The sequence below is a fragment of the Hoplias malabaricus genome, chromosome 3 (genome assembly GCF_029633855.1).
Source record: "Hoplias malabaricus isolate fHopMal1 chromosome 3, fHopMal1.hap1, whole genome shotgun sequence".
In the NCBI taxonomy this organism is placed as follows: Eukaryota; Metazoa; Chordata; class Actinopteri; order Characiformes; family Erythrinidae; genus Hoplias; species Hoplias malabaricus.
In genome coordinates this window covers 23,246,753-23,259,066 of record NC_089802.1, presented here as the reverse complement: position 1 = coordinate 23,259,066, position 12,314 = coordinate 23,246,753, and the positions used below count along the sequence as shown (strand labels likewise).

The 12,314-nt window shown below is 37.8% G+C and overlaps 1 protein-coding gene across 2 annotated transcripts in view; it reads right to left on the bottom strand.

Annotated features, from left to right (window-relative positions):
- Positions 1-2,688: 2,688 nt before the first annotated feature.
- The window catches only part of gspt1 (G1 to S phase transition 1), a 105,171-nt gene continuing 95,545 nt past the window's right edge, over positions 2,689-12,314 (bottom strand). The window contains exon 13 of one of the 2 annotated variants that reach the window (XM_066663345.1): positions 2,689-3,495. In XM_066663345.1, coding sequence (XP_066519442.1) covers positions 3,443-3,495 — 53 coding nt within the window. In that variant the 3' untranslated portion in view covers positions 2,689-3,442. The remainder of the gene's footprint in view (positions 3,496-12,314) is intronic. The other variant, XM_066663344.1, reaches the window with a different exon arrangement.

The window sequence follows — 12,314 nt, the reverse complement described above, 5'->3', positions numbered from 1 at the left end:
AAGTTGGATCCAAAATGACAGACTTCAAAATGGCCGCCATGGTCACCACCCATCTTGAAAAGTTCCCCCTTCCCATTTACTAATGTGACACAAACAGGGAGTTAATATCACCAACCATTCCCATTTTATTAAGGTGTATCCATATAAATGGCTCACCCTGTAGATTCAAGATAAGGCCCCAACAAAAGTGTTTTCAATAGCAACAATGGAAAGCATAACAATTCTTCAAGAAAGAAATTGTTCCGAAAGAAAGATGGTTATTTCAAGTGAGTAGTGTCTAAAATTTGTTGGCAATACAAAACTAAATGGAAAAGCTATAAATGAATGGAAAGGTTATAAAAGAATTGCAATGAAAGATGAGTTTGATTTAATTTAGCATCTCCACATGGCAGCTAGCTGATATTACATGGTTTAATTAAGAATTGGGTAAAATTACATGTTTTTCTGTGTTAACATATAATCTTTCATATTGCATCCTAATTACGCGATCTCAAATGTAATCAACTTGTTCTACGCTAGTTTGAAATACCTACACTCATGCAAGAAACTTTTGTTTGGACATAACTGCAATGGTATGATTCAGAGATGTATCAGTTCTGGCCATTAAATTCTAAGGTACCCAATATATCTTTTTCTTGTCAAATGTCATAATTAAATGTCTAATTATATTTGAGAAAGAGGCATGGATTCTATTCCCTTGGTCACAATCAGTCTCTGTAACACAGAGAAGTTACAGAAGAAGCCACAAAAAAGATAAATGTGGACAAAGAGAGAAGAAAGGGGTAAAAAGGGTTATAGTAAAAGGCAATAGTAAATCAGCCAAAGATAATTTTTCTGTTTTTATATTAGCTATTTAGGAAGCTTTTGTTTAGTCCAATGACGCCCGATGACACACCCTGGGCATGAAAGAAACATCTGACTTCTAAACCTTGAAAGTTTTGGAACAAGGCCTTCAGGCTGGGACAGACATGCGTGCCCATGATTTGCCAACGAATGCAGATCCAGCTATGGAGAACGCCACAGACTCCCTTAGAGTTGTTGTCCCACTACTGCTTTGTCTCTGACCAAAGCCCTGGGAAGAAGGGAAACAGCAGCATCAAGGCCAATGGCTACAGAAAGCTCTGTGCGTCTGGGAAGACCTCTGTTCACACGATCTCCAAAGTCATCTCCAAAAAGAAAGTAAGGTCATGTTAATTTCATAACTGAGAGTCAAGTGTATTTCTGTGGTAAACTATTGCTCCCTTTTAGAATTATGTTAGTTAACATAGAGAAATTCCCTCATGTATTATTCTTCCTCCTTCCTCGTGTATTGCTGTAGTCCAATTTATTGTATGTACCATCAATATTCAATATTTGATATTAAATTTAATACAGCTGTAAATTTAATACAGCTGTCCTTGGTTATTTATTTGTGTGCACACTATTCTTGTACGGAACTCTCACTCTGATCAGATTCAATTTGGTGGCAAAGAACCATTCAGCAGATCAATTATAATAAAATAACAATAATTAATTATAACAAATCCTGCTACAGAATAAAGAGGTAAACCATTGATGATGTCAAAAAGCCAGGACAGAAAAGTCAAAGGAACATGAGATTTACATATAGACAAGCCTAAGCACTAAGCTGGAACATTTCTAAGCAAACTACCAGAAAATAAAAATATTTTATCAATAATTAATCTGTTTTAAGGACCAGAGAAGATCTCCATCACAAACAGTACAACATTTTCAATATTTCAATATACAGTGTGAGTCAAAAGTCACAAATGTTGTATTTCTTTGACCACGTTCCCATTGGAAAAACTTGGCCTTGATTCAGTATGGCAGCTTTCAAAATGGTGGCCATATTCCAAACATAGCCTAAAATATAGGTCTCCTTAGCCATTACTTGCTGGGGTATTTAGATAAAAGCGTGTCCTGTGACTTTTGACTCATCATGTATATTATTTACTGTATCTGTCACTGAGTGATGTTGATAACAATGCATTTCTGTTAGTTCATTACACTTATTAATTACTTCAAAATAAGTTATTTTGAAAATAATAATACCCATAAAACCAAGAGGTTCTAATTTAATGTTTATATAATGTTTCTTGTTTGTTCTTGCCAGTTCTTCAAAATTTTTTAATGCTAATATCAATATTGGAATTGTATCATATTGATCAAAATGACAAAAATTGTAATATAAGTTTTGGCCATATCGTCCAGCCCTATGTCACCCTGCCATTTTCTATACTTCTCCTTAATCTTAAATGCATTGCTATCCCAGCAGTTGGTGCTGCAAATAGAAAGAAAATGTAGATTTTGTTTTGGATTGTTAAATGTATACTGACCATATTTCACTAACATGTCTAGATGACAATTTTATCGCAATGCTGTTAAAGTTGAAATTTGAATAAAGGCCAACTAAGTAGGGTGAGATGACCAATTTGTGATTTATTATTTAAGAGGTTTAATGCTGACATCTTAAACAGATAATTCAAAAGTTTGGGCAACTGAAACACAACAGTTAATGTGCATTAGAATGTGTTGTTTTTTTTTTTTTTTTTTATTTTATTATTATTATTTTTTAGTGAATTATATATATATATATATATATTTTTTTTTTTTTTTTTTTTTCCCCCATTAGATTAACCAGTCATTACTTGTTATGATGTGCATGATTTCTGTCCTGTTTGGCTATGTTTAGACAGCAGTCTATAATGAAAATTAACCATTGACTGAGTTAACTTTTTCCTGTTATTGATTGAAATGCATGTGTAATCAAATTTAGCTATACATTTTTAAGTCAGATGCAGAGAGAACAGAGAGATATTAAAGATGTAAAAAGAATTTAGATGAAACTAAACACAACTTAAATTTTCCATGCCATTTCTCTGCTCACTGTCCTCAGTCAGTTTGAAGGTGCCCATCTTCTGGAAATAGAAGGCAATATCAATCATTTAAACACATATGGAACTAATTTCTATTTATTGTCATCAAGATGAGATTTGATTTTTAATTAACAGTACACGTAAGATTTTTTCAGTAACATTTACATTGTCATTTTCTGTATGTATATAGGCCGCTAGCTAAGAAACAACTTAAATCTATCAAACAATAGAGGAGCTAAAAAGCCAAAAATTTAAAACAAGATTGCATCAATTATACTTTTTATTATTATTTTTTTTTTAATCACAGGCCAGTGGAGAGGGGCTGACTTTAAAAATGGGGCTACATGAATGGCATAGATATGCTCTCAATATGAGAAAGCTATCACATTGATTTTTTTCTATAATATCATTCTTTCAAAAACATTTTCTCATATTGTCCTTTTTCAAATATATTTCTCTTGTTTCCTTTAGATTTATCTGTAAATAAGAGAATGAAGCTTGGTGGACAAATCCGGCAGTCCTCCCCCTTATTCCACAGTGCAGTAGAACAGTCCTTCTGTCCTGAATTAGTCCTTTTCTGGTACCAGCTTCAACACCTTGCCAATAGCAATAGTTTTACCTGCAAAAAACAAACAAACAAAAATCCCATAATGACTCTACCAAGCCATGCCCAAGGTAGTCTGACATGACTTGACATTTTTAAACAATAAGCAAAAATAAATAAATAAATAAATAATAATGTGAGAGCAGTAAATATGTCAAACTTTATTTTTTTTTTGTTTAAATCAACCCTAAATTTCACAAAAGTCTATTTTCAAATGTGCTAAAATACTGTGAATTTGTATAGCATGTTTTACAACCTGATGGTGTCACAAAATTTTACAGAAATAGAGAATTAAAATAAAAATCTAATTAATAACCTCAGGTGAGCAAACCAAAGGAGACAGTAGCAAAAATAACTTCCTTGAAGGTAAGTGTTCCAAGGGGGTCACTGCTCTGGTCAACCAAATTATAAACTATAGAGTTTTAACATAAACTGCAGATAGAAGCAGCTATGGAGTCTGTATAAGCAATGGAGGACTTCTGTAAATGTCTGTGCTGAGCCAGTCCTATCAAATTTCCAGGAGCTGCTGCATTGGGACGACAGGAGCCACAGATGTGGTGTGAAGGTATGGAGCCTTCCATCAGTATCCCACCAGACAGTAGGGCAGTCATTAACTCGAAGGGAGTAGGTAGGTGGCTTTCAGTGGCGATTGCTCTAAGACTGCAAGGGAAGCTCAGCTTCCCCTAAAATGTAAAAAAAAACGCGCTCAACTTTTGTTCAGATTTAGCTTCTTATCACTGGTAAAGACGCGGCTTTACTCTCAATCCCCGCAGTTTCACGGTGCTTTAAACAGTGTGGACGCTGAGCATCCACAGAGTCCAATAGCGAAGCAGCGAAGTGCAGCGAAACGAGACGAGTCATTGGATAAATGCTAGGCTTTGTCCCGCCCATCGGATGCTCAGCGTCTCTGGGGGTCTATGGGGCAGTGGGCTGGCCCGGACGCTCAGCTTCTGCATGATGATTGGATGATGTGTCTGAGGCTGAATTCCTTTTTGATTGACAGCGAAATGAGCAAATCAGCGATCCTTTGGTGTAAAGATCCGTGGGAGCACAGGACACACTTCACATGGGCCAAGGCCGTTTAAGCAGCCTAGCTCTGCTGGCCATTGAGAGGACACTAGCCAAGTCCCTGGAAAAGACGCCTTGTTGGTACGACAGGGTCACAGATCATTTTCTTAAAAAAAGGAACGGAGGGTAGAATTTACGTATAAATAAACCAACACATTTTATGATGTAGGCCAAAACTGAACTTCCCCTCCTTGAAAGACCAGCATCCGCCACTGGTGGCTTTAGTTCAGTCTGTATATCTGGATTATAGAGAATATGAACGTTGTCAGCTGTGGCGAGAGACTGGCAGATCTAAATGCCACAGCCTAACTAAAAGGAGATTAAACATACAAGAGGGCAACCGGAAACGCTGGCATCCCCCGCTCCACCGTCAACAAACGTAATCGCAGTTTACCACAAAAATAAATAAAGAAATAAATATTGTAAAAAAAAATAATAAAAATAATTCATTTTTCATTCATTCATTCATTATCTGTAACCGCTTATCCAATTCAGGGTTGCGGTGGGTCCAGAGCCTACCTGGAATCATTGGGCATCTGGAGGGGGTGCCAGTCCTTCACAGGGCAACACAGACACACATTCACTCAGACATTCACACCTACGGACAACTTTGAGTCGCCAATCCACCTACCAATGTGTATTTTTGGACTGTGGGAGGAAACCGGAGCACCCGGAGGAAACCTATGCGGACATGGGGAGAACACACCAACTCCTCATAGACAGTCACCCGGAGCGGGAATCGAACCCACAACCTCCAGGTTCCTGGAACTGTGTGACTGCAACACTACCTGCTGCGCCACCGTGCCGCCATATTAAAAAATAATGATCCAACAAAATAATACAATTTTAGCTTCATATGAGTCCTGGAAAAAAATATATTTTTAAAGCATTCATCTTAGCCTTAAAATTGCAGTAAATCAATAAATAGAAAAATATGGAGAAAACGTAGAAAACATATCAGCCATAATGTGACACAATATATAACGAATGACATAATACCAGCTTCGGGTGAGTGTTTAGAACAGGGGTCTTCTAACTACGACCCTATCGCATGTTGTCTGGCCAAGGGTGTTGGTCTCTATAGCAATCCAGCGACTACTGAATTGTCCATAACAATTATTTTTATTTTGGATGAAGTACAAAACAACGGTCTGTCAGCGTTTTGGTACAAACAGTTAATATCTCATCCTCTACTCTGAGTCCCGCCTCCCAAACACATGCCGTTTCTCCCTGAAGTGTGAGAGGCTGTAGTTATTGGGAGACAGCGCTGTAAATACGCTGCAGCATAAGAAAGGCCGTTCATGTTCACAGTTCACGTCTCGTATTAGAACAGCGCGACCAGCTACGTTTGTGTCTTAGGGCCACTTAAATTCAGCTTTTGATTATCTGTTTTTCAGCGATACGTTTTCGCTGTGCGCTCATTCACGTGTACTGTGAAACTCCATATAATTTAAGTACATATCTCTGCAGGCTATGGCGTTATTTTTGTGCCACAATTCTGCGCGCGATATTTCGAACGAGCAAGAAGGTTTCTGCGCGCGCGCGGATATTTTTGAGTGAGCAAGAAGGTTACTGCGGTCTCTGACCTGCGCGCTCGCTACACACTTACAGCCATTACAAAGAGCCTCAGATTCAGCCAATCAGAAACGTCAAATGACAAAGGTAATTTCTGATTGGATGGTTTTATCCTTGTATTTACCTTGATTAACTGAGCCAGCAACGTAGCTGATATGCTAAAAGCAATGTACATAGCTGAATCTGAGGCACTTTGTAATGGCTGTAAGTGTAGAGCTATCGCGCAGGTCAAAGACATCGCGCGTGCAGAAACCTTGCTCCCTCGAAAATATCCGCGCGCGCAGAAACCTTTTTGCTCACTCAAAAATATCCGCGCGCGCGCAGAAACATTCTTGCTCGTTCGAAATATCCGCCATAGCAAGTGGGCGGAAACCAGCATGTGGGAGGGGCGTACGCAGCAAGTGGGCAGAAACCAGCAAGTGGGCGATTTATGTTTTGTGGGAAGGCGAATGTAGGAAAAGCAGCCTTTGTGATTTGAAAAAAGGGCATAGTTTCTCTCCAACAGTACTAGATACCCTCTACTAGTTATATAGTTTAAAATATTAGGTTTCAGTGAAAACGAAATACATAGCACTTCTGATATTTTAATTATATAATTTTGGTAATCTGATTATGGGGTGAACTGCAAACTTATGATATGAAATCCATTAGGTCTCTCATGTCTACAATCATTATTTTAATTTGATTACAGAACTATATGACTGTATTATTTGTTTTGTACTCAGCACAGTATTGGATTATAATCAGTTTAAATGTGTAAAACCTTAAGTAACACTATAGAAAATGGCCCACTATTCAAATAAATATTTAAAGCAGCTCCTTTCCATTAATGGACATGGTAGAAATGGTGCTAATAATTTGCAAATAATCATAATATTCAGCAAGCCTACCATGAACACTCAGTCATAGTTGGTGTATATGAGATTATAGTCAGTGCATATAGATACAAGTTAGGTGAACTTAATAAGATGGAAATTCACTGTAATGTAGTTATGGTATAATGAATTCCAAGATAGTGGTGCAACCTTTCATAAAATTTGGCTCAACTTAAAACTAAGGATATAATTAGACATTCAGAGAAGTTCACTGTACTTCATCTAGTTCCTTTGCATGGTTTTATATGATTCTTTATAGAAGTATGTCCTTGTTGTAGAGTATTATGTATTACTCTTTGTGTTCAGATGATCACATATGCTTTGATATGGCATCAGAACCAGGTCCTGGAACACCCTACTCACAAAATTAGTTGAATCAAGTTTGTTTGAACAGGTAGAATAGGATCAGAGTTGGATAACACTGGCTTAGACTGTCAGAAAGCCTCCCTTTCTTCTTACCTGGATTGTGCATGTGAATTTGTAGAAGGACTACCATTCATTCATTCATTGTCTGAAACTGCTTATCCAATTCAGGGTCGCGGTGTGTCCAGTCCGGAGCCTATAACCGGAATCACTGGGTGCAAGGCAGGAACACACCAGTCCCTCACAGGGTGACAAACACACACACATTCACTCACACTGAGTCGCCAATCCACCTACCAACTCCTCACAGACAGTCACATGGAGTGTGGCTCAAACCCACAACCTGGAGCTGTGTGACTGCAACACTACCTGCCACACCACCGTGCCACCCGAAGGGCTATCGATTTATTTTAATATAGTTAATTTATTCAGTTTCATTTATTTCAGAAACACACCATATGTACAAATAATTTAGGACAAATTTGTAATGAATGTATTCTACATTAAAAGTTGCAACCGTCACTAACACAGATGTGCAGACGTGCACACACTGACTCTCTAATCCCTGTAGAGAAATACTGACAATAGAATTGGATTCTCTGGAGTAGAGAAACATGAACCTGATGCCAGGTGAAGAATTTATAGCACCCCAGCACTAAGCTGTGCTGATGAACCCATATTTACTGTCATGTCTCTTGTGAGGAAATGAGTAGTAGCCTATATGTAAGCAAACATCATCATTCTCAGCACATGTGGTCTCAGTTAAATGGTTATTCTCTTTTTATTGCAAGAATTTCACATATTAAGCCAACCACAAACAAGTCTGTAAATTACATAATGCTGAAAATGTACTCCATATAATGTACTCAATGTTTACAATGTACAATATTAACAATGAAAACAAAATAGTTATTACATGGTCACCAGGCAACACTCAAAGAACTCACTGACATTCTCTTAAACTTCCAAACAATGCTCAAACAGAGCAATTTGAGCTGCATTAGTTATAGAAATTTGTTAGAAGAAAGAAAATATCTAGGATACCTATTTTGTTCAAGGGCATTTTACACAAAGCAGGACATCACAGTTAATCAGACAGCCTAGGCTTCTAAAAGTATCAAACTATACACACTGTCTGAACTGTGGTGAATAAGGTGCACTGCAGTCTAGTATCCGTGCCTTAAGATTTGAGGTGAGGGGCCCTACAGTCCAGTTTACATGCCTTAAAAATTCTGGGGTGAGGGGCATGGCGTAACCACAAACATTGACCCTGAGACCCTGCTCATCAACACAAGCTTTTAGAAACAGCTCCATATCAGCCCTGTTTTTAAAAACAAATAAAAAGGGTTCTTTAGCTTCTGGGACATCTCCAGAGCCTTTATGTCAACTTCATATCTCAAAGCCAGCGACGTGCTTGAGTCATGCTTAAAATGTTGTTCCGTGCTCACTTGGAGCTGTCTCCGGCCTGCAGAGATATCCTTCTCATATAAATGCGCAAGCAGAACGAACTGGTGTATCTGTAAGTTTTTATTCACTGCTTGAATTAAAACAGTAATTAATATGTAACTTGAGTTGTTTAGCTTTATACACCTAAGTAGCAAAATTTTTATCTCCATTCATGCTTTTCAACATGAGGAGTTATCTCCAATAAAAAGTCCAGATGCTTTGCTCTGCAATAAGAGTCAGAGGTACTGGGCTGCGCACAAGCCAGTGTATCCATACCGGTTTCAGGTTGCTCTACAATACCTCTGCACCCCAGACTCATGTGTCATGTGAGATAGTTTTCTCAAAGGCTAGTGAAATCGTGAACCAGAGAAGAAAAAAAACTTAAACCCAATGCTGCTGAGAAACTTTTATTCTTAAATAAAAATTTGTCAGCATAACTGTTCGTTTCCTTTTCTGTATTATGTTCAGTTACCAGTTAACCACAAGCACAATCAATTAAATTCCACAGTCACTATACCCCAGCAATATGTTTCCTCAGATCATTTTTATATTCCCTATAAAATCATGGTTTCATGATTCACAGAAAAGTGGTTAATTTGTTGCTAATATGACTGATATAATATATAATTTCCATAGACTATAGAATAGTCCTTTTTCAGAACAATCGGGAAGAAGCTCCTAAAGCTTCAATAGGGCTTCATCCACCCATCAGTACTGTAACAACTATTTTAGTAGCAGACCTATTTTATAGTTACATGGAACTCACTACACCTTCCTGTAAATAGTTTCCAATTTCCAACTCTTTTTCTTTCTATTTTTATCTTTTTAGACACTGGCACACTTTTTACTAAATAAACACCCTTGCACTGAATACGATATTGTGGTCTAACTCATTAATGGATTTCTTTATGCAACTTATAATCTTGTTGAAGCACACTTCCCTCACCAGTAAGCAAGGTGTGACATACACACACACACACACACTTTCTGAGCCGAGGGATATTCACATTTGTCACGATTGGCTCTCTGGGCCTCTACATACACCCTCTGTCTTGACACACACACACACACACACACCTTGCTCTTTCTCACTCGCACACAAACACAGACACACACACACAGTGTGCTTATCTGGTTAATGTTAGCATGCGCCACCACTGGCCCTTGTTCAACATTAACTCTCAAAAACCTGATTATTACATTGTGATCAACAACGCTTCAGTTCCACTGACACAAAGTTTAACTCTGGTCATTACAACCACACAGCAACTACAGAAAAGCACTTTTCTACAAGAATCAATGTCTAAGTCTAAAAAGTTCATTAATCAGGCAAAATTTTGCATCAACAAAGCCTGGCTTTGTATCTCTCATAACACCTTTGTCACCAAAGTTCCTCATTAACACATCAAGAATATTATTGCTTACTAGTCCATGTCCTCATGTCTCTTGCAATTCACTCCAATTTGTAAAGTAGGTCCATTATTAACTCTTGTACAGCTGCTCTCACTCTCTCCTCCTTGCTTCCTCTGACAGTTCCGTCTCTTCGCAGCCTCTGCCTTAATAGCCAAACCCAGAATACTGAGCTAGATTCTTCTTGTAGCAAGCTAAACATCCGGGAGAGGTGTGCAATAAAGAATTATGCAGTTCTCGCAGTTCATTACCCCATTATTCTGAAGTTGCATAGTGCAGTTTTTAGAGAGTCAGTCCCAGAGAGCAGAGAGAGGTGCTAATTCTCGCTATTTTCATTTTTGTAAAGCTGTAAAATGTTGTTTACAAACAGATTTCTGAATAATGCAACTCATCGTTATCAACAAATTTCCAGAAAGGAGAATTTTTTTTAATACACACCCCCCTACTTGCAGGCAAGTTAAACATCAACCACAAACTAGGTACAGTTGGTTTCTTCTGTTCCAGACATTGTGTTTAATAAATGAAAAGACAATAATTTATATTGTGCAATTACATTTTTAATGAAGCTGTTACATTTTTCTAGTTCCTGGCCGTAGGCCAAAACCACAGTGGAATTTTACTCCTTAGATACAGGGCTAGTTACAACTGTTCCAGGGTAATACCCACTTCAACTTATTTTCTGACTGAGAATCACACCAGAACATGAGGTTTCCCATCTTTTATTCAGTGTCAAGCATTTAAGGCAAACGTAACTCCAGAAAGTGTAAAGAACAGAACATAGCTTGTTTACAAGCATTAGAGTGTGCATACTAGTGACCGACCGATATATTGGCCGGCCAGTCTCTCCGTCAAACTGTTCGTGAGTAATCCTCATGTTTGTGTCAAGAGTACTGGCCGAAAAAATAGTACACATTTTCAAATATTTAAATATAATATATATATATATATATATATATATATATAATATAAATATTTAAAATATGATCCCCGTGGACCCATGTCACACAAACCGCCGCGTAGCTTAGGCTCTCAGCTTTCCAACGACATGTCAGTCAAGTCTGTAGACCAATCAGGGGCAGAGTTATGGCGATGTGCACCCAAGGAGGAGGGACAAACACGCAGCAGAGTGCATGTTTTCAGTGCCAGACAACGCGAGAGAGACTCAAATGGTTCTATTTGGCAGCCACAAGCTCCACAAACAATAATCAAGTCAATAAACATGTTTCAAAGCTTAGAAGTCTTTTACTAGTTACATTTCCCCCCACTGAAGACATTTAAATGCAGCAGGGGTGTGGGGGAGGTTCCCTTGCTCTACAGCCAATCAGAGTGCAGCTCTCGCCTTTTAACATGTCAGTCATTTAAAGGAACACTGTACTCGGTGAGAAACAAGTGTAAACATCAGAAATAAACTCAGTACATCAGAATAAAACACACCATACCTAAGGGTTGTTACTGTTTGGTGAGGGTAAATGGCCACTTGGTGAGGGACAGGAGACGAGTTTCTCATGGAAAGTAAACAAAAACACTAAGATGTTGACATTAGGTCTAGACAAGATATATACACTATATATAGGAGGTATCAACTCCAAATTTTACCTGATGAAAGTAGACCCCTGGAGAGACAAATTTAAATAGGAAAAAGTAATGGGACTCATGAACTCTTCAGTTTATAGTCACTAACATTTTTTTTCAAAAATAAGACAAGTGCCTATTTATTTGTGGTTTTCATAAGCCTTTGACCACTTCATATATATTTTAAGACCGCTAAATTGTTTCTTTTACAAATTTGAAGGGTTTTCTGTAAAAATAAATCATGATAATGCCTCTAGTTTATTCACTGCCTGAGGAATAGGAATATCAGCCATCAGCCACTACTGTTGTCTAAAAATTGCCATTGGCTATCAAAAAACCCATGTCGGTTGATCACTAGTGCATATACGCACATACAAATTCATCCTCTATCTCTTCTCCTTCTCTCAATGCACATGACTTTTTTGTTATTGGTATAGAAAGATGCATGTTACTTTTTTTTTTTTTACTCATTTATGGTAAGCAATATGTAATATGGTCGTACTGTAATTTCTGTTTTACTAATTT